Here is a 21,890-nt window from a genome sequence, read left to right on the forward strand (position 1 = left end):
TTGCATTATCATTACAGATTTAGACATTGAATGATTGTGATGAATGTATCTAATTGTGCCTGTCAATGCTCATTCAGCCTCCACATTCAGGCTTTCACAAGTGTTGTCTCTAGCAGCCGAACCCTACAGAAACATGAGGAACCACACGGAGCTGAGTGAGTTCATTCTGTTGGGAATCCCACAGACCCAAGGACTAGAGATTTTGCTCTTTGTCATCTTCTTATTTGTTTACTTCATCACCCTGCTTGGCAATTTACTCATCCTGATAGCAGTGGTTTTCTCTTCTGCCCTTCACACTCCCATGTACTTCTTCTTGGGAATCCTATCAATGTTTGACATATTTTTCCCATCAGTGACATGCCCCAAGATGTTGTTCTATCTCTCCGGCCAGAGTAAGGCCATTTCTTACCAGGGTTGTGCTACCCAGCTCTTCTTCTATCATTTCCTGGGGTGTGCAGAAAATTGCCTGCTTTGTGTAATGTCCTATGACCGCTTTGTGGCCATCTGTTACCCCCTGAGGTACAGTCTCATAATGAGACCCGGAATCTGTGTGGGTATGGTCATGGGAGCTTGGACACTGGGCTGTGTTCATGCCTCCATCCTGACCTCCCTGACATTTCAGGTGACCTACTGTGGTCCGAATCAGGTGGACTACTTCTTCTGTGACATCCCTGCTATCTTACCTCTGGCCTGCGATGACATCTCCCTGCCCCAGACAGTGGGTTCCACCAATGTGGGCTTCCTGGTTTTGATGTTTTGGTTCACTGTGTGTGTCTCCTACATCCGCATCGGAATTGCCATTTTGAGAATACGCTCGGCAGAGGGCAGGAAGAAAGCCTTCTCCACCTGCAGCGCCCACCTAGCAGCTGTCTTCTGTGCCCTTGGCCCTGTGATCATCATCTATCTTCAGTCCACACCCAAGCCATTCCTCGACGCCATTGTGCAGATATTAAATAACATTGTCTCTCCCATGCTCAACTCCTTAATCTATTCCTTGAGAAACAGGGAAGTGAAAAGGTCCCTAAAAAGAGTGTTTCAAAGAGTCTTCTTTGTTGGGAATAGATAATGTATTTCAATGGAGTTCTGGAAAGCAAATGAAATGTTCAAGGACAAAAGAGTGGATACAGAAATTGTATTGGACCTACACAGTGGAATATGATTCAGGTGTAAAAAATGGTAAACTCTTGTCTCTTCCTATAGTTTGTATGTAACTAGATGGTGTCATGTTAAAGAAAATAAGTCAGAGGGGGAAAGATCAATTCCAGATGCTCTCATTCATATGTAGTGAAGGAAAGGATGAAATCCAGTTAAAATTCCTTGGACTCTAGCGACAGAACTAAGGTTACAAAGTTGGGGATATAATGGAAGGGGAAGAATGAAGCACACTAGGGTGCCAGAAAGAGAGTGTCCTTGGCCATCTGGGGGAGGAAGGTCTGCAACTTGTACTCCAAAAGCATAAATATTAACACTTTTGTGACTTGCTACCTCAGCAATACCAATATGGAAAGAAATAAATATCAAGTCTTTTCTCCCCCTCTCTTTTGTTGGTCTGTTCAAAAATATAGCTTATTCCATATGATTTAAATTCCATATGAAGTGAGCTAATATTACTATTTTTAATCAAGAATTTTGAAATTTATGTTATTTTCTCAAATTCTAAAATAGATGTTTTATTCTACAATCATATTTCTGTGATAATTAGTAGTTCAGCCAATTAAAAAAGATAAAAAATACAAATGAAACAGAATTGATTATAAGATTGGGAAAAAGAAGAACTAGAGGTGAAGAAAGATTTGAAAAAAAAAATTAAATCTATATTTCACCCAATTTCAAGAAATAACATATAAGTAACAATAGTATGTGTCAGGAAGTTTATTGGCACTATTTCATTTCAATCTCTCATGGGCATATTAATTACTGTCTAAACTCCATTTCACAAATCATAATGTTAAATTTCAGAAAGGAACCCTCATCATTTCAAGAAAATATAGCTAATGAGAAACAAATCTGCACTTCATAGCAGAACAACGTGGATTTCTCACAGGGATCTTCATCATTATTCCCCATCCAAAAATCACAAAATAATAGATAGAAACTGGGGAAATTACAAGTAGGTAAAATCCAAGAGCTCTATAGGGAACAAAAGGGCTGCAGGGAATATGTACCTGGAACAGAAAAGTGGGGGATGCCCAGAAACTCTTCAATTCCCAGTTCCTAGACTCCACACTCAGAACTTACTTGCTCCCTCTGCATAGAGGCTCCTGCTCACTGTTTCTTGGGATATTTGACAGTTGTGGCTCTGGGAGTATTAGATCTAGGATTGTTATAATTCCTTCAACAATTGAACATAACTTTTTTAAAAACTGTTATTTTTGGACCATATCTGGTATTACCTGGGGCTTACTCTTGGCTCTGTACTCAGGAATCACTTCAAAAGTGCTCAAAGGATCATATGGGGTGCTGGGGATTAAACACTGGGCCAGCTGCTTGCAAAGCAAAGCCTTAGCTACTATACTATCAGTCTAGGCCCAAGACATAATTTATATAACTGCGAAAATCACAGTGGGTGTTAGGGCAGCCTCTCAATGACTCTGAATGATAAAAATTTTGTCATTCAAAATTTTGTTTTGAGAACCCCCAAAACAAAATCTCTATAGACACTTGAGCATTAAAGACAGTCATTGCAAAGTGAATCAGTTGCATCAGAATTTGCTGATGTTATTCTAGTTCTAAAGTCTCAGGTGAAAGACCACTGTGTGAATTGCTTTTAAGCTCTGGCAAGATGTTTTTATAAATTATATTTTTAAAAGAATTTTCTATAGTTAAAGCATTTTTCATTAACCATATGCTCTTAACCTTTTTTTTTTTTTTTTGGAGAATCTATTTTCCATTTTTAACTCACTATGCCCACATCTCCCTCCATACTTTATTACCCCCCTGAACAAGAGTCAATTGTCAGTTACCAAAATGGTGAAGAAGCTCAAAGCTTGTTCTTTTTCCTTACCTTAGGGTCAACATGTTCTATATTCTTCTTTTGTTTGTTTTTGTATTTGGGGGGGGGGCACACCAGAGATGCTCAAGGGGTTACTCCTGGATCTGCACTCAGAAATCGCTCCTGGCAGGCTCGGGGGACCATGTGGGATGCCAGGAATCGAACCCAGGTCTGTCCCAGGTTGACTACATACAAGGCAAATGCCTTATTACTGTGCTATCTCTCCAGCCCCAATATGCTCTATATTCTGTTAACTAATGAAATTCCTTTTATGAGACACTAAACATTTGAGTTGAGAGTTCTCTAAAGCTTTGACATATTTTGGATTTCAAAAGTTTAGGAAAAACAACAACAACAACAACAAAAAGCTGAAAGTTCAAAGAGGTATTTTTTTGGACAATTCACAATAGATTTACAAAATACAATATTTCTGTTGCAATTTATATTGTAGTAGAGGACTGACCATAGCACGTCCTACTGGAAATCTCAAATTTTCAATTTAGGTTGAGTTCTAGAATAGAAAATTTAAGAAGTTAGATTTTATATCAAGTTTTCCTTCCAGAATAATAATAAAAAAATTAAATGTAGTTCAACACAAGAATTTATAAACTTTGATACCCAAATAATTGTCCTAGGGATTCAAAAATTATAATTATATATCTATGTTTTTTACGCCAGAGAGCTAGTTCATAGGTTAAGGCTCTTACCTTGCACCTAGCTGGCTGGTGAGGTTCTATGCCTAGCACCCCAGTGGCCCCCCTGAATATCATTAGGAGTGATCCACAGGCCAGTTCTGCAGGAATATGAGAAAGTACACGAAGTTGAGTGAATTCATTCTGTTCAAAATCCCGAAGATCCAGGGAGTGGAAATGGTGTTCTTTCTCCTCTTCCTTTTCATTTACCTCTTCACCCTGATAGGAAACTTACTCATCCTAACAGCAGTAGTTTCCTTCTCTGCCCTTCATACCCCCATGTACTTTTTCTTAGTACTCCTGTCCATTTTTTTTTTTATAGTTTTGCAATCAGTGACCTGCCCCAAGATACTGTTCTTTCTCTCTGGCCAGAATAGAGCCATTTCTTACAAGGGCTATGTCATTCAGCTTTTCTTCTGTCATTTTATTTTCAGATGATTTCTATTTTTTAATTAAATAATTTTTATTTTGACCAAAGTAAATAACAAATCTTTCATGGTAATATTTTAGGTACATAGTTACATTGAATCAGAGGCATTCCCACTACCAGTGTTGTCCTCCCTCCACCCCTGTTCCCAGCATGCATCCCATATCCCCTTCCTTTGACCCCCGGGCTGCTAGAATAAATGGTCCCCTCTGTGTCTAACTTATTGTAGATTGGGTTTTGAGTCTGTTGTCGCTGGCTTTAGATTTGGTGTTTAAGTATGATCATTGATGTTTAAGTATGATCATTTTCTATTTCTACTCAATGTTCATACACCTGTTTGGTCTTGTACTCTCCATTGTTTCCCCCTCAATTTGTGAGGCAGAAAAGATGGTTCAAGTTATGTGGTTTTGTTTGGAGGGGAAGACAAAAGAAAGAGAAAAAAAGAGGAGGGTAAAAATCAAACAAGAGGGCCCGGAGAGATAGCACAGTGGCGTTTGCCTTGCAAGCAGCCGATCCAGGACCAAAGGTGGTTGTTTCGAATCCCGGTGTCCCATATGGTCCCCCGTGCCTGCCAGGAGCTATTTCTGAGCAGACAGCCAGGATTAACCCCTGAGCAAAGCCGGGTGTGGCCCAAAAACCAAAAAAAAAAAAAAAAAAAAAAATCAAACAAGAAAGAAATGGGAAGAGTCCTTCTAGAGCAGGGGTCCTCAAACTTTTTAAACAGGGGGCCAGTTCATTGTCCCTCAGACCATTGGAGGGTCTGACTATAGTAAAAACAAAACTTATGAACGAATTCTTATGCACACTGCATATATCTTATTTTGCAATGAAGAAACAAAACAGATACAAATACAATATGTGGCCTGCGGGCCATAGTTTGAGGACCACAGTTCTAGAGGCTATAAATATCCATTTTAAGAAAAAAAAAAAAAACCGGCTAATCTTTGCAAAAGCTGGCTCCCTATGTGTGACACCAGGCGGGGAAAATCCGCGAAAGTACACCGGCCCAGTGGGGCTCAGCTGTGAAAGACTGTGAGTGTGACCTGTCTATGTCTGTCTACTGTCCTCTTGCGTGAAACTCTTGCGAGTGGGGCAAAAAGAGGCTCCAGTGGAGCACGGCTGCTCCGCTTCGCTACGCGGCCGTGCACTCTTTCTAAGGAAAGAACTCCATTGCAACAAGAAGGAAAAATCACACTAAGAACGGCGCTATATCACAGAAGCAAACATTTCTCTCTGGACTGTCTTCTCTGTTGCATGCTCGGGCCTAAGATTTGACCCAGTGTGAGGCTTCATCCACGGAGGACTCCCCTCCCTTAGAGGCAAGTCAGCCCATCCAGAAAGGGAGGAGCCAGAGGAGTGTGCTGCCTACATCATATAGACAATGAATACCACTACAACACGTAGAAAAACCCACAATACAAGTGTGACAATGGGGAAACAACGCAGGCCAGCATCAGACATAGAGAATGAAGATGACAATTCTGAGGACCAGATAATGACTGAACAACTAATCAATCTCTCAGATAAGGACTTTAGACTAGCAATATGGAAGGTGCTCAACAGACTCCAAGAAACCATGGATCGAGTTGAACAGAACACTAATAAGAACCAAGAAAATATGAAGGCAGAAATGACAAAACTCCAAACTGAAATAACATGTCAACTAACAGGACTGAAAAAGTCAGTAAACGAAGTGAATGACAAAATGGATAAGCTCTGGGACAGGGTATCAGAAGCTGAGAATAGACTTGGTGCTGTGGAAGATGAGATACATAACAATTCCATACAGCAGGAGAGATTGGACAAAAAACTTAAAGCAAATGAGCAGACAATGGAAAAATTAGTCAAAGAATGGGAACAGACGAAAATAGAAGTCTATGATAAGATCAACAGAAACAACTTAAGAATCATTGGAGTCCCAGAGACCCAGGAAGAAAATTTCCAGGAAGAATCAATGGTCAAGAACATCATTAAAGAGAAACTTCCAGAGCTAAAGAATATATGTGATTAAATCCTGCATGCCCGAAGAGTACCAACCAAAAGAGACCCCAGAAAAACCACCCCAAGACACATCCTAGTCACAATGACAAATCCCACAGATAGAGACAGAATTCTGAAAACAGCAAGATCAAAAGGGGAAATCATGTTCAAGCAAGCTTCCCTGAGATTTACAGCAGACCTGTCACCAGAAACGCTCAATGCCAGAAAGCAGTGGTGGGATATTGTGACAAGACTGAATGAAATGAATGCTTCACCCAGAATACTATACCCAGCAAAACTCACTTTCCGGTTTGATGGAAGAATACATGGTTTCACAGACAAAAAACAGCTCAGAAACTTCACAGACACAAAACCAGTCTTAAGAGAAAAACTGAAAGACCTAATCTAAGACAAGACTACCCAAAAGACACACCAAATTTTGAAATAAAGATGGCGTTAAATCCCAGGACAATTCTTTCTCTCAACGTCAATGGACTAAATGCACCAGTTAAGAGACACAGAGTGGCTAAATGGATCAAAAAACTCAATCCAACCTTCTGCTGCCTACAAGAAACGCACCTGAATAGTCAGAACAAACATAGACTCAAAATAAAAGGCTGGAGAAAAGTTATTCAAGCAAACAACACCCATAAAAAAGCTGGAGTGGCCATACTAATATCAGATAATGCAAACTTTATACTCAGGAAGGTTGTAAGGGACAAAGACGGACATTTTATATTAATCAAGGGGTACGTAGAGCAGGAAGAATTCACTCTCCTAAACATATATGCACCGAATGAGGGGCCAGCAAAATATTTAATACAACTGTTGACAAATCTGAAAAATAATATCAACAACAACACAATAATTGTGGGGGACCTTAACACGGCTTTGTCAACACTGGACAGGTCAACCAGACTGAAACCCAACAAGAATATACTAGACCTGAGGAGAGAAATGGAAGAAAGAGGCCTAGTGGATATATATAGGACACTCCATCCCCAGAAACCTGGATACACATTCTTCTCCAATGTACATGGGACATTCTCCAGGATAGACTACATGCTGGCACATAAAACATACCTCCATAAGATCAAGAGGATAGAAATTTTGCAGACTACCTTCGCTGACCACAAGGCTCTGAAATTATTTGTGAACTCCAAAGGGACTCAGAAGAAACACTTTAACACCTGGAAGTTAAACAGCCTCATGCTCAATAACCAGTGGGTCCGAGATGAAATCAAGGAGGAAATAAAAAGGTTCCTGGAAACAAATGACAATAAAGACACAAACTCTCAGAACTTATGGGACACAGCAAAAGCAGTACTGATAGGAAAATTTATAGCTTTGCAAGCACACATCAGGAAGGAAGAAGGAGCTTACCTGAGTAGCTTAATGACACAGCTAATAGAACTAGAAAATGCTCAACAAAAGGACCCAAGAATAGGAAGACAGAAGGAAATAACAAAGCTGAGAGCAGAAATCAACGAAGTGGAAACTCAAAAAACAATCCGAAAGATCAACGAAAGCAGAAGTTGGTTCTTTGAAAAAATAAACAAGATTGATAGACCACTGGCAAACCTAACAAAGAAAGAGAGAGAGAGAAACTTGATAACTCGTATCAGGAATGAAAAAGGAGAGATCACTACTGATATGACAGAGATTCAAAGGGTAATCAGAAACTACTTTGAAAAACTCTACGCCACTAAAAATGAGAACCTGGAAGAAATGGATAAATTCTTGGACTCTTATAATCTTCCACGGTTGAAGGAAGAGGATGTAGCATATCTAAACACCCCCATCACCATTGATGAAATTAAAACAGTAATCAAATGTCTGCCGAAAAACAAAAGCCCAGGTCCAGATGGATTCACTAATGAATTGTATCAAACTTTCCAAGAGGAACTACTGCCAATCTTGGCAAGACTCTTTCATGAAATTGAACAAACAGAAACACTTCCAAATAGCTTTTATGAAGCCAACATCACCTTGATACCTAAACCAGACAGAGACGCTACCAAAAAAGAAAATTACAGACCAATATCACTGATGAATGCAGATGCAAAGATCCTCAACAAAATCCTGGCAAATAGGATTCAATGCCTCGTTAAGAAGATCATCCACTACGATCAAGTAGGTTTCATCCCAGGAATGCAAGGCTGGTTTAACATCCGTAAATCTATCAACATAATACACAACATCAATAACAAGAAAAATAAAAACCACATGATCATATCAATAGATGCAGAGAAAGCATTTGATAAGGTCCAACACCCATTCTTGATCAAAACTCTCAGCAAGATGGGAATGGAGGGAACCTTTCTCAATATAGTGAAGGCCATCTACCACAAGCCAGTGGCAAATATTATCCTCAATGGAGAAAAACTGAAAGCCTTCCCTCTAAATTCTGGCACAAGACAAGGCTGTCCTCTCTCACCACTCCTATTCAACATAGCACTGGAAGTACTTGCTATAGCGATTAGGCAAGAAAAGGATATCAAGGGAATCCAGATAGGAAAGGAAGAAGTCAAGCTCTCACTGTTTGCAGATGACATGATACTCTACTTAGAAAACCCTAAAGACTCTATCAAAAAGCTACTAGAAACAATAGACTCATATAGCAAGGTGGCAGGCTACAAAATTAACACACAAAAATCAATGGCCTTTCTATATACCAATAGTAATAAGGATGAAATGGACATTAAGAAAACAACCCCATTCACAATAGTACCACACAAACTCAAATATCTTGGAATCAACTTGACTAAATATGTGAAGGACCTATACAAAGAAAACTATAAAACTCTGCTCCAAGAAATAAGAGAGGACACACGGAAATGGAAACACATACCCTGCTCATGGATTGGCAGGATTAACATCATCAAAATGTCAATACTCCCCAAGGTATTATACAGATTTAATGCCATCCCTCTAAAGATACCCATGACATTCTTCAAAGAAGTGGATCAGACACTTTTGAAATTCATTTGGAACAATAAACACCCTCGAATAGCTAAAGCAATCATTGGGAAAAAGAATATGGGAGGAATTACTTTTCCCAACTTTAAACTGTACTACAAAGCAATAGTTATCAAAACAGCATGGTATTGGAATAAGGATAGGTCCTCAGATCAGTGGAATAGGCTTGAATACTCAGAAAATGTTCCCCAGAGATACAACCATCTAATTTTTGATAAAGGAGCAGGAAATCCTAAATGGAGCAGGGAAAGCCTCTTCAACAAGTGGTGTTGGCACAATTGGATAGCCACTTGCAAAAAATTAAACTTAGACCCCCAGCTAACATCATGTACAAAGGTAAAATCCAAATGGATTAAAGACCTCGATATCAGCCCCAAAACCATAAGATATATAGAACAGCACATAGGCAAAACACTACAGGACATTACAGGCATCTTCAAGGAGGAAACTGCACTCTCCAAGCAAGTGAAAGCAGAGATTAACAGATGGGAATATATTAAGCTGAGAAGCTTCTGCACCTCAAAGGAAATAGTGCCCAGGATACAAGAGCCACCCACTGAGTGGGAGAAACTATTCACCCAATACCCATCAGATAAGGGGCTAATCTCCAAAATATACAAGGCACTGACAGAACTTTACAAGAAAAAAACATCTAACCTCATCAAAAAATGGGGAGAAGAAATGAACAGACACTTTGACAAAGAAGAAATACGCATGGCCAAAAGACACATGAAAAAATGTTCCACATCAGTAATCATCAGGGAGATGCAAATCAAAACAACGATGAGATACCACCTCACACCCCAGAGAATGGCACACATCACAAAGAATGAGAATAAACAGTGTTGGCGTGGATGTGGAGAGAAAGGAACTCTTATCCACTGCTGGTGGGAATGCTGTCTAGTTCAACCTTTATGGAAAGCGATATGGAGATTCCTCCAAAAACTGGAAATCGAGCTCCCATACGATCCAGCTATACCACTCCTAGGAATATACCCCTTCCTTACACCTATATTCATTGCAGCTCTATTTACCATAGCAAGACTCTGGAAACAACCAAGATGCCCTTCAACAGACGAATGGCTAAAGAAACTGTGGTACATATACACAATGGAATATTATGCAGCTGTCAGGAGAGATGAAGTCATGAAATTTTCCTATACATGGATGTACATGGAATCTATTATGCTGAGTGAAATAAGTCAGAGAGAGAGAGAGAAACGCAGAATGGTCTCACTCATCTATGGGTTTTAAGAAAAATGAAAGACACCCTTGTAATAATAATTTTCAGACACAAAAGAGAAAAGAGCTGGAAGTTCCAGCTCACCTCAGGAAGCTCACCACAAAGAGTGATGAGTTTAGTTAGAGAAATAACTACATTTTGAACTGTCCTAATATTGAGAATGTATGAGGGAAATGTAGAGCCTGTTTAGGGTACAGGCGGGGGTTGGGTGGGGAGGAGGGAGATTTGGGACTTGGGTGATGGGAATGTTGCACTGGTGATGGGTGGTGTTCCTTTTATGACTGAAACCCAAACACAATCATGTATGTAATCAAGGTGTTTAAATAAAAAAATAAATTAAAAAAAAAAAAAAAGAAAAAGGGGAAAAAGGAAGAAAAACATAAAAACTATATAAAAAAGTCAAACAAAAGAACCCAAAAAGCACCACAGCAATAAAGGCAACAACCAAACAATAACAACAGTCCTGAAATAAAAACAAAATAAAGTACACAAAGAAAGGAAAACAATAATAATAATAATAATAACAACAACAAAATTTATTTTTTGCTTTTTGTGCATAGGCACAGTAAGTATTGGGGAAATTAGAAAGTCTTCTGTCATTTTTTTGGAAGCCACTGAAGGTTGCCTCTATTCTGTGATGTTCTATGACTGCTTTGTGGCCATCTACCACAGCCTTAGAATCAAATATCATGAGACACAGAGTCTGTGTGATTTGATCAGAGGAGCCTGGACACTGGGCTGTGTTCATGCCTCCAATCTGACCGCCTTCACCTTTAGCCTGACCTACTGTGGCCAAAATCATGTGGATTACTATTTCTGTGATATCCATACTGTTTTGCCCCTGGCCTGTGGTGACCCGTCAGAGGCATGGATAGTGAATTCCACAGCTGTGGCCTTCTTGGCTCTAATGATTTGGTTCACTGTGTGTGTCTCCTACATACATATCAGGATTGTCATTTTGAAAATCCACTTGGCAGAGGGCAGGAAGAATGCCTTCTCCACCTGTAGAGCCCACCTCACTGCATTTCTCTGTACCCATCTACCTATAGTCTATGCCCAAACCCTTGCTTGATGCCATCATGTAGTTATTAAGTAACATCATCTGTTCCATGCTCAACTCGCTCATCTATTCTAAGAAGCAAAGAAGTTAAAAAGTCTCTGAGAAGGAACTTTCATAAAGTAGTTTACTTTTCAGAATAATCATGGGTATTTTAATGGAAGTTTAAGAAATGGGCTTTATTGAGGATTTTGAGCCGGCATGGACGGGCAGCTGGCAGGCATCCCCATGTGCCAGCGGCCTTTTGGTCCAGCCTAGGGTCAGGGGGGGGCCCGGACCTGGGTCACCCTCCCCCCCTCCCCCCCATTCCTCCGGATCTCCAGGTGGGTTCCTGGAAGGAGCTGACGGGGCACCCTGGGTTTTCCCCACTCCCAGGCCAGGCCCGGACACTGGCCTAGGGGGTGGAATTTGATCTGGTGGGTGGCAGATAGCTGCTCAGCTATACTCAGGCTGTCACTGGAAATTTCATACCAGTCTAAATTTTGCAAACCTCACGGGGGGCTAGTGCCCCCGCGCGAACATTTGCTCCTCCCAACCATCAGTACCCCAGATTTACCCTTCTTAACTTTAGTAACACATAGTTTTAATCTCTGACCTAAGACATACAGTAGTTCTAACAAATCCCAGAACTATTTAGAATAACACTAATTGAACACATATTGAACACATATATCTTTTGAATATTTTATGGGTATTTTCTTTAACTGATGTAACTTTCTATATATTTTTCTACCATGATGTTTCTATCCACTTTTCATCTTGTCTTTTCTTTGTAAGCTGTATAGTAAGGATTGTTGTTGGAAATGTCCCTCAGTTTGATCCCTATGATTGAACTATGTCATGGAAATTGCTGGTCTTGTTCCTATGGCCTCCAGATGCACCAATAACGCTTCATGGCATTGATCCTTGTTTGCATAGACACATTAAAATGGGAAAACACCATACATATAGATAAGTTCTTACCTAATAAATCTCAGTACAATGTACCTTACACCCTGAACATTGATATAATGACCTGGCACAGGCCTCAGAAGAATGGGCATCCTCCATTCACGCCGGAACCAGACAAGCTATCTACGAAACATCCAAGGTCTTTTATAGCAACAGCTGGAAGCAGTCCTCTACCAGGAAAGACACTACCAAGGGTCTGACATCGACCCCCTAAAAAGAGACTTCCGTTTACACTAAGACTTGACAACATCAATGACCTGCTCTACAGGACATGGTTCTCTCTAGTGCCACTTAAGTGTGAGGTGAAACAAGAGCATGCTCTGCACCATCCTGACTGCAATATGGGATATGCAGACTCCAGGATCTTTAATACAGAAGCATGATACCAACAACAGAGACTATGTGAGGAATGGAGGTGTATTGCCACTACAGACGATGACTTGAATTGGACAAACTAGTTTGCCTGGAGCCTAGAGTCAGTCCTGTGCCAGGAAACTTCAGGGGTAGGGTCTCCTTGTATTTAGACCATAATTTGTCTTTCCATGTCCCTTATGTTTTGGTGGGCCTATGCAAACAAATGCCACTTTAATACTGTTTTTTACTAAGTTCCCTTGATTCCAATTCTTAAGAAAAACAAGCCACTAAAACTTTTGAGGTTAACTTAAACTAGTAAGCATGTGCATGGAACTAGAGAAATGTACTTTACCCTCAATGTTTAAGGAGTTACATAAGTCTAATGTCTTTAGATTATATTGTGTGCTGCTAAGAAATAGTATGTACTACAACTGGGGATTTGAGGGACAAAGTAATTGTATTGTACATGGGTTTAGTTTTGTTTTTCTTAAAGTTCTTTGGCTGAAAGTTCAAGGCTGGGATATCATCGATGGGAATACCGTGAATTTTGTTTATGGGTGATTGGGCTTCCACTGTAACTTTACCCTGTCCTCTTTCTTTGCATCTTTGTTGTCATAATTAAAATAATAAAAAAAAAGAAATGGGCTTTATTAATGTCCTCCCTCTTATTTTATTTTCTTTTTTTTAATAGTGTCTGTGTGGATTTGACTATTCTCCATTTGGGGGGGGGTTCACACCAGGCAGTGCTCAGGGGTTTCTCCTGGCTCTACGCTCAGAAATCGCTTGGAGGATCATATGGGATGCCAGGATTTGAACCACCATTCTTCTGCATGCAAGGCAACCACCTTACCTCCATGCTATCTCTCTAGCCCCAATTATTTAATTTTCTTAACTTAACAAACAACAGAAAATGCTCTCTCCAAAGTGCCCTTTTTGGCTTAAATGATATACTTCATCTATATTTGTGAGTTTTAAAGTTCCCTGGCAACTTATTAAAAAATATTTTCATTGTATTAATTAGGCAAGAAATCTAATGGATGCAAAGAGCTGGTGGGAGGGAGACAGTATGTAAAAACAATGTGTAATCCCTTCGACTTGAAGAAGTAATAAATTCTATATAAGAACATATGTGTGCAGGTGCTTAAAATGTTATTTTATTAACATTCACAGTTTTTGTAATATGATTACAACTCCATTTCATTTTTTTATTTTTGGTTTTGGTTTTTGGGTTACACCCAGCAACGCTCAGGTGTTACTCCTGGTTCTACACTCAGACATCACTCCTGGCAGGCTCAGGGGACCATATAGGATGCCGGGATTCAAACCACCGTCCTTTAGCATGCAAGGCAAATGCCTTTACCTCCATGCTATCTCTCCAGTCCCTCCATTTCATTATTTTAAACTAAAAAATTATTGACTGAAATACTTTGATTGACAATATTGATAAATGGTTTCCCATGTCTATATTTCATTCACAGACAAATCCAAACAAGACCAGAGAAACTCTGAGGAGTATTAGAAGTAATGAGGAAAGATTCAAAACAAAAATCTTACAACTAAAATCTTCTATTTCCTTAATGGGTTCCTTTAACATGATTTCTTCCATAATAATGAGAAAGAAGGAAAAAGTTGAAAAGTTGAAAAATAGCAGGTAACAGCACATCCTAAAAATGGGCCAGGACATGAGAAAAATAAATGGTGTAAGGTATATCTCCCACAGCAAAATTAGTCTGGTTGAACAAGTCAGGGATTCCCAGTACATTTTCCTGATTCTCTTGAGGACTGTGCACGATTATATAACCCCCAGGTTCTCTCTACATCCGACATAATTGTTCCCTATACTCAGAAAGCTCCTCTCTATGTGTCCTGGGATACACCAAGAATAAGCTCAAGAGGGACTCTGCAATCATTTAAGAATCTGCAAAGATCAGAGAGAGTTTCACTTCTAAGTGTGGAGAAATCATCCCGGTGTGAGGGCAGCCATCAGATGCACAACATTCTTTCCCTGAGCCATTAGCTTGATAAAGAAGACATTTTTGGGATCTGTAGATATTAGACTGTAATCACATTCCATGGAACCTGAGGAACTGGAGATGAGAGCTCCACAGTGCTACAGAGAATCTGAAGATCAGAGTATTGAGAACACGACTTTGCTTAATATGGGCCAGTTAAAGCCTGTGAACCAGGTAAGTGCTCTGAGCACTGCTCTATTTCTCATTTTACTTTTCACTACAGTCAAGTTCTAAGATGCAGGACTGTGGAAAATAATTTCAATTAGGGGCTTCTAATGTGTTTTTAATGAAGCAAACTGACAGCTTAAGCCTGCTGACTTAGTATGCATGCAGAAATTCATAAATATTTGTAGCCTAAACTGTTATTTCTACATCTATCTTTGCCTAAGTCCTACAGACTATTATTCCTGTCTTTTTCATCAGGGGACAGGAAGGCAATGTGGTGGTGTACCACTTACCTAGCACACCCAAAACCCTGTGTTTCCTTACTACAGCAAATATGCACACAAACAAGTGCCAATACTAATTCAGTTCAATAAATTCCTGATACAAGAGGGTCAGAATATACTTCCGTGTCATAGTAAAAAAATATGACCTTTATGGTAGAAAGACACAGAACGTTCTTCTTCTGATCCCCTTCCCAGTCTCTGAAGATTGTTAAATTCCTCTTGAAGAGCTACTATTCCTTTTGCTTTCCCCAAAATGGACTATTTCTCAAAATTTGGCTTCAAGTCTCATTTTGTTCTCTCCTTTCTCTCATGATCTTGACATGTGATATTTCTACAATAACTGCTCTACAAATTATGTGGCAGGATTTAAGTTAAACCTTGAACCAGAGGTTTTATTCTATTATTAGAGCAACTCACCATTCTTTGTTTTTTGTTTTGGGGCCATACCTGGCAGTGCTCAGGGGTTGCTCCTGGCTCTGTGCTTTCAGAATTACTCTTGATGGTGTGGGGGACCACAGATAAAGCAAGTGCCTTGTCTATTGTACTCTCTCCAACCCCTGAGGGGAATCTTTCATTCTTACTTAATTTCTATTGCAGGTTCCATGATGTCAGATGACCAAGGAAGTGGTTGGCTGCTAGTCCAGAAATGGTGAAGAATGCAAATTTCAATATTAAAATGTTTGAATTCACAAAGGTAATTACAAGAGAATTGTATGTTAAAAACAAGTAAAAACATATTTGAATGTAGGCTACTTTTCATGAGCTAATTACCATCTCTCCTTGCTTTTAATTTTCAAATGAAGGGAAAATGAGGCCTGTAGCATACCAGAAATGGAAGTGGCTGATGTTTCTCAGGCAGCCCCCTGACAGGACAGGGTTCATATTTGACTGCATCTGGAATGGTTTAGAAGCTTGTAAGGTATGGGGAAAGGCAGATAATGAAGCTGTGATTCTGATTCCTCTATTGCAAGGTTCATTAGACACTCAGCATAATCCAGAAGAGATGGCCATGTTTCCACAAAAGGTTTTGAAAATATCTTTTCAAACTGTGAATATATCCAACTAACTATACTCACACTTCTATTCAGTCAGAGATTATCTGGGATTTTAACCCTTATCAAAAGGAACAAATAACAGTTGCTGGGACCTGCAAGATAGCAGATGTCACCTTAGATAGTTTCCCTGCATCTTCTTGTCAAAGCTCTCAATAATGCTTCAAATGCAATACAAGCCACAAGAAGCCTGGAGAAGAGACACTAATGCAGACAATGAGCACCTCAGGCCAGGCTTCACCTTAGGGTTAGGGTCTAGCATTAGTGCAAACTGACGTCAGGTCAAACAAGCCTCTAAACTCCTTGAAAGGAGCCATGAGGGAAAGAGGAATATTGACCATATTCTATAGAGAACCCAGGGAAACATCAGAGCTTATGACAATGAGAGCCTAAGACAATTAAGTACAAAGTGAATCAACATTATCCATTTGTGAAGAGAATATTTGAGTTATCATTTTCCCAGGAACTCACATGTATGATCTCAATAGAAAACCTATGTCTATGGATTATTCTGTGTGCTGTTATTATGATTTCTGGTTGTTTTATTTTTAATATAATTTTTCATTAATTATGAATTTCCTTCTTCTTGGTAGGGAGACTCCATTCTCCATCCTTAACTCATTATCTTTTTCATATTTGTTTTTGCTTCTACAAGAATAAATGACTCATGAATTACTACATAAATAAATAATTCATTCGGTTATAAATGTCCAAAGTTCATTTCACCAACACTAGTTCAGGATTTATTTACCCTTCTACCTCTTAAGTTATAGCTAAGTTCCTTTCATGAGACATTTTCAAGCCAAAAATGCAGGTACAAGGATCCCCAGGTTCAGAGGTAACTTTAAAATGCTTAAAATGGGACTGGACAGTAGGTAAGGCATTTACCTTGCACACAGTTGATTTGGGATGGATCCATGGCATCCTATATGGTCTCCCAGTCTTTCAAGACTAATTTTTGAGTGAAGAGCCTGGAGTAACCCCTGAATGCTACCAAATGTGGCCCCCAAACAAAACAAATAGCCTAAAGTAGTTAAGGACCGAGAGTATCATTTCACAAAATCCTAAATTTCTAGTCAAGTGACTATATTTACTGTGTAATAAAATTTCTTAAATTCTAAATAAATTGGTCATAATAACAAGACTGTTCACAGACATTATTTTATATAGCAGTATTAAATTGCCACATGCTTATGGACACCGAGAAACTATAGATATAATTATTGAAAATTGTGCTTTTTTTCAGTGTTCACACTAATCGAAGCAAAATACAGCCCATCAGAATTGTTTATTGAATAGTAGAAAGCAATATTACTACAACAAACTTTAAAGGTAAAATTTTCATTTATATACAGATTTAAAAATGGTTATATTATATTAAGAAGTCATGTTACTATAATTAGAAATGTACTGATACTTTGTCCTTGAAAAATAAAAAATATTGAAGAGAAAAATTCTTTTCTGACAATTTACATTTCACAATATTCTTTAAATTTAGGTATTGAAACAAATATCACCACAAGACACACCTCAGGTCAATTTTAAGTCTAACCATTCAGGGTATGTAAATATTCTTTAAAAACCAAAACAAATAAATTTCATACTGACAGAAGAATGGCATTGATTACTTTGGGAGGTAGAATGGGAGATTCTGATCAAAACTATAATGATAGTAACACAAATTGAAAATGTTCAGGAGATCAGCTGTAGTATTATGCCTAGAGTGAATACTGCATTGCCCACTTAACATTTAAGAAGAAATATCTACAACATTTTTTTTTTCATGGTAAGAAGACACACCCAACTGTGTCAAGGGCTTATTCTTAGCATTTTGCTTAGGGATCATTCCTGGCCATGCTCAGGAGCCTTTTGGGATGCCATTGAATGAACACAGATGGGCAGTGTACAAGGCAAATTACCTTTTATACTATCTGTCAGGTCTCTAAACAGTATTTTTTAATATTAAAAGTCTTGGACTGGAGCAATAACACAGCAGAAGGGTACTTGCCTTGCACGTGGCTGAGCCAGGACAGAGTTTGGTTCAATCCCCAGCATCCCATATGGTCCCCCAAGTCAGGAGCGATTTCTGAGCACATAGCCATGAGTAACCCCTAAGTGTCACTGGATGTGACCCTAAGACCAAAAAAACGTCTTAATTGCACTAAAATTCAAAAATATTATTATTATGAAGATGAAATGCCCCATGTAGATATCTGTAACTATTAGAAATTCAATATAAACTATCTACCTAATGTAAATTAATCTTTAACTTTGAAGTTTATGGCAGTATCTAATATACAAATCCCTTTACATTTTTTGTTGAACATTTCCATGAATACATATTCTCACAGTAAGAAATGTACCAAATACAACCCCATGTAAGGCTCATGTTCCCTGCAGGGCTGATATGGGTAGAGACAAAAGCATAAATATATTTTCACTCCCTCTAACTGCAGAGGTCAGGGTTTATATATCTGAGTGTGGAAGTGGGGGATAAAGATAGCATTAGGACCACATCTTTGACATGCATGGCCAGATAGACATGCTCAGTAGAAATTAGAAGTAACCTTCCAGATTGGAACTGAGGCATCATTGGAACTTGATTGAATTGGGTGTTTTGATCATCAGACCTTTATTTAACTTGTGCAGTAAACTATAGTACTATGTTTCAATAGTTCTGATCCACATTCATGAAATAATAAGATATCTTGGGAAATGAAGGTATATGTTTATATAACCTCTATATAACTAACTTTGGTAGAATGCCTAATTGTCTTGGTTTATACTGAGACCATTGAAATAAATCTGCTGTTTGGATGATCAATGTATCATGTTGTGTGTCAATGTTTGGTCTCCAAATTCATACCTTCATGAGTTCTATCTCTATCAGACCAGCTCTGCTGGAACATGAGGAACCACACAGAACTGACTGAGTTCATCCTGCTGGGAATCCCACAGACCCAGGGAGTAGAGATGGTGCTCTTTCTCTTCTTCCTCTTCATTTACCTCTTCACCCTGATTGGAAACTTACTCATCCTGACAGCAATTGTTACCTACTCAACCCTTCACACCCCCATGTACTTCTTTCTAGGATTCCTGTCCATATTTGATATAGTTTTGCCATCAGTGACCTGCCCTAAGATGCTGTTCTATCTCTCTGGCCAGACCAGAGCCATTTCTTACAAAGGCTGTGCCACACAGATCTTCTTCTATCATTTCTTGGGAGCTACTGAAGGCTGCCTCTATTCAGTGATGTCCTATGATCGCTTTGTGGCCATCTGTCACCCCTTAAGGTATTCACTCATCATGAGACCTGAAGTCTGTGTGGGTTTGGTCATAGCAGCCTGGACTCTGGGCTGTGTTCATGCCTCCATCCTGACTGCGTTCACTTTTAGACTGACTTACTGTGGCCCAAACCACATTGACTACTTCTTCTGTGACATCCCTGCTGTCTTGCCCTTGGCCTGTGATGATATCTCGCTGGCCCAGACTGTAGGTTCCATAGCTGTTAGCTTTCTGGCTTTGCTGTTTTGGTGCACTATTTGCATCTCCTACATGCGCATCGGGATTGCCATTTTGAGAATCCGCTCTGCAGAGGGCAGGAAAAAAGCCTTCTCAACCTGCAGCGCCCATCTCGCTGCGATCCTTTGTGCCCTTGGACCAATCATTATCATCTATCTGCAGCCCACACCCAACCACCTGGTGGATGCCATAGTACAGATATTTACTAATATTATCTCTCCTATGCTTAACTCGTTGATCTATTCCTTAAGAAACAAAGATGTAAAAACATCCCTGAAAAGAGTATTTCACAAAATAACGCTTACTCCTCAAGAATAAAATACAAATCCTGTGATGGACTTTGGAAATTGTTTCCTAATATTCTTCTATTTCCTCTTCATAAGAAAATAAGCAATTAATTGAAAATGCTTCCTCTAAAGTGTTCTTTGTTATTTGGCTAAAATAATCTGTATTTGTATCATTTTGAACTCCTTGGAAACTCAAAATAAACCTGTGATAAATATCTTTTTTATCTCATTATTATTGGATAAGGAAAATCAAGGGACATAGCAAAGAGAGGCAAACAGGAACCAGTGCTAAATATATTGTACATGCTTTAACAGCTACTTTCAAACTAACATAAAGATTATTATCAATTACTAATTATTTATCAAGAATTTCTTTTTTAACTTATAAATTTATTTATTTAAAGAAAATGTACCACATAGTTGATATAACTCATCATAATACATTTATTTCAGGATGACAGAAAGCGAAGTTATTTTAAAAATAGAAAGAAATTAGAAGATCTAGAAACAGAATTGGAAACAGAAGAGGAGAGTTTATTAGCACTTAAATTCTTGAAAATTGTTGTAGCACCAATAAACTCAGTAATAAATAGCAGAATGCTATTCTTTTTTAAATATATGAGATACACAAAAAATTATGTGTGTCTGTGGCAGTTATTGTTGTTTGCATGAGCACAGCAAAATATGGAAGAAATTGGAAGAAAAACATTTGGCCTAAAAATAGGGAGACGTTACCTCTGAAGGATTTTGGCATAAGACCAACTCCAGGCTCCAGACCTACTATGTTGTCGAACCCCTTAGCTGTTCTCTGTGTTCCCAGAAACAGCTCTTCACCATCATAGTTGTTGCTGTCAGATTTCTGTAGTTATAGATCCTGGTTTCTGTACAGGTCCTATGTCAAAATCCTGTGGTGTGTAGCATCTTCTGGTTTCATCTCACCATTAGGTAGCATAGGAGAGAATTCTGCCCTGAAAGCTGACTATTGCTATTCCTAGGTTAACAGGGTGTCATAAAGACCATTTTTGGAGTAAGTCAATACCATGGCATTGTGGGGGCTTCCTTGGTAGAATTTTTATTCCTGGTGATGGTGTAGGAGACCCTGTTTGCTCCTTTAGATGATATCTATGGTTCAAGGGTGAATCGTCAATGTCTGATAAATCTAAGTCTAAGCCAAGCCACTATGCCAAGTGTTCAGGATGTAAAATCTCACTGCAGTATAAAATGTTGTATTCATTTTTTATTAATATTTTTATTTAAACACCTTGATTACAAACATAATTGTGGTTGGGATTCAGTCATGTAAAAATGTTCTATTCTCGTCTCTATTAGGTAAGAATTTGTTTGTATATGTAAATTTTTTGCATTCAATTGCCTATGAAAAAAGGAAAAATGCCACTGGTATTACTGGTGGATGTGGGGGCTGAGGTATCAGGACCAACAATCCCCATAACCTTTTCCTTACATGACCTCTAACCAAAGCCATGTCTACTAGAATTCCTGACTAACAGGATACTGAGGATGGAAGAAATTGCCACTGTATAAGAAGATATTCAATAACAGTTATGCCTATTAAAGGAATTGTATCTAAAGGGATATCCAAAGAAGATTTGTATGTCCTCTTAAAGTCTTTCAAAGTAGTCAGAGAAGGAGTAAGATCCAGAGTACCGCTTCAGCCTTTGATTTGGTTTTGTGAAGTCTAGGGAAGATGGCTCCCAGAAGTCACATATCAGGAAGTATCCTCAAGTGGGGGACTTCTCAGCCCCAGAATCTGGTAACAAGCAAAAGTTCACATTGAAGGGAGGTGAAGAAGAGGGGTTGCCAAGAGAAAATCAATAGCAGCTGAGGGTTGGTTTCTTTTTATGTTGAGAATCTATCATTTCACTTTGGGAACTG

At 38.9% G+C, this 21,890-nt stretch overlaps 3 protein-coding genes and 1 pseudogene across 3 annotated transcripts in view; all 4 read left to right on the top strand.

Moving 5' to 3' along the window:
- Positions 1-21,890, top strand: part of LOC126015454 (NADH dehydrogenase [ubiquinone] 1 alpha subcomplex subunit 6) — a 566,806-nt gene that overhangs the window by 432,153 nt on the left and 112,763 nt on the right. The gene's annotated exons all lie outside the window — the stretch shown is intronic.
- On the top strand, positions 134-1,066 carry LOC126015431 (olfactory receptor 148-like). Its single transcript, XM_049777956.1, has one exon. The coding sequence runs from the start codon at positions 134-136 to the stop codon at positions 1,064-1,066; it is 933 nt and encodes a 310-aa protein (XP_049633913.1).
- Positions 3,796-11,513, top strand: LOC126015789 (olfactory receptor 148-like; annotated as a pseudogene).
- Positions 19,096-20,028, top strand: LOC126015790 (olfactory receptor 148-like). The gene has a single exon (XM_049778373.1). It carries the CDS (start codon positions 19,096-19,098, stop codon positions 20,026-20,028), a length of 933 nt encoding a protein of 310 aa, XP_049634330.1.

The sequence above is a fragment of the Suncus etruscus genome, chromosome 8 (genome assembly GCF_024139225.1).
Source record: "Suncus etruscus isolate mSunEtr1 chromosome 8, mSunEtr1.pri.cur, whole genome shotgun sequence".
In the NCBI taxonomy this organism is placed as follows: domain Eukaryota; kingdom Metazoa; phylum Chordata; class Mammalia; order Eulipotyphla; family Soricidae; genus Suncus; species Suncus etruscus.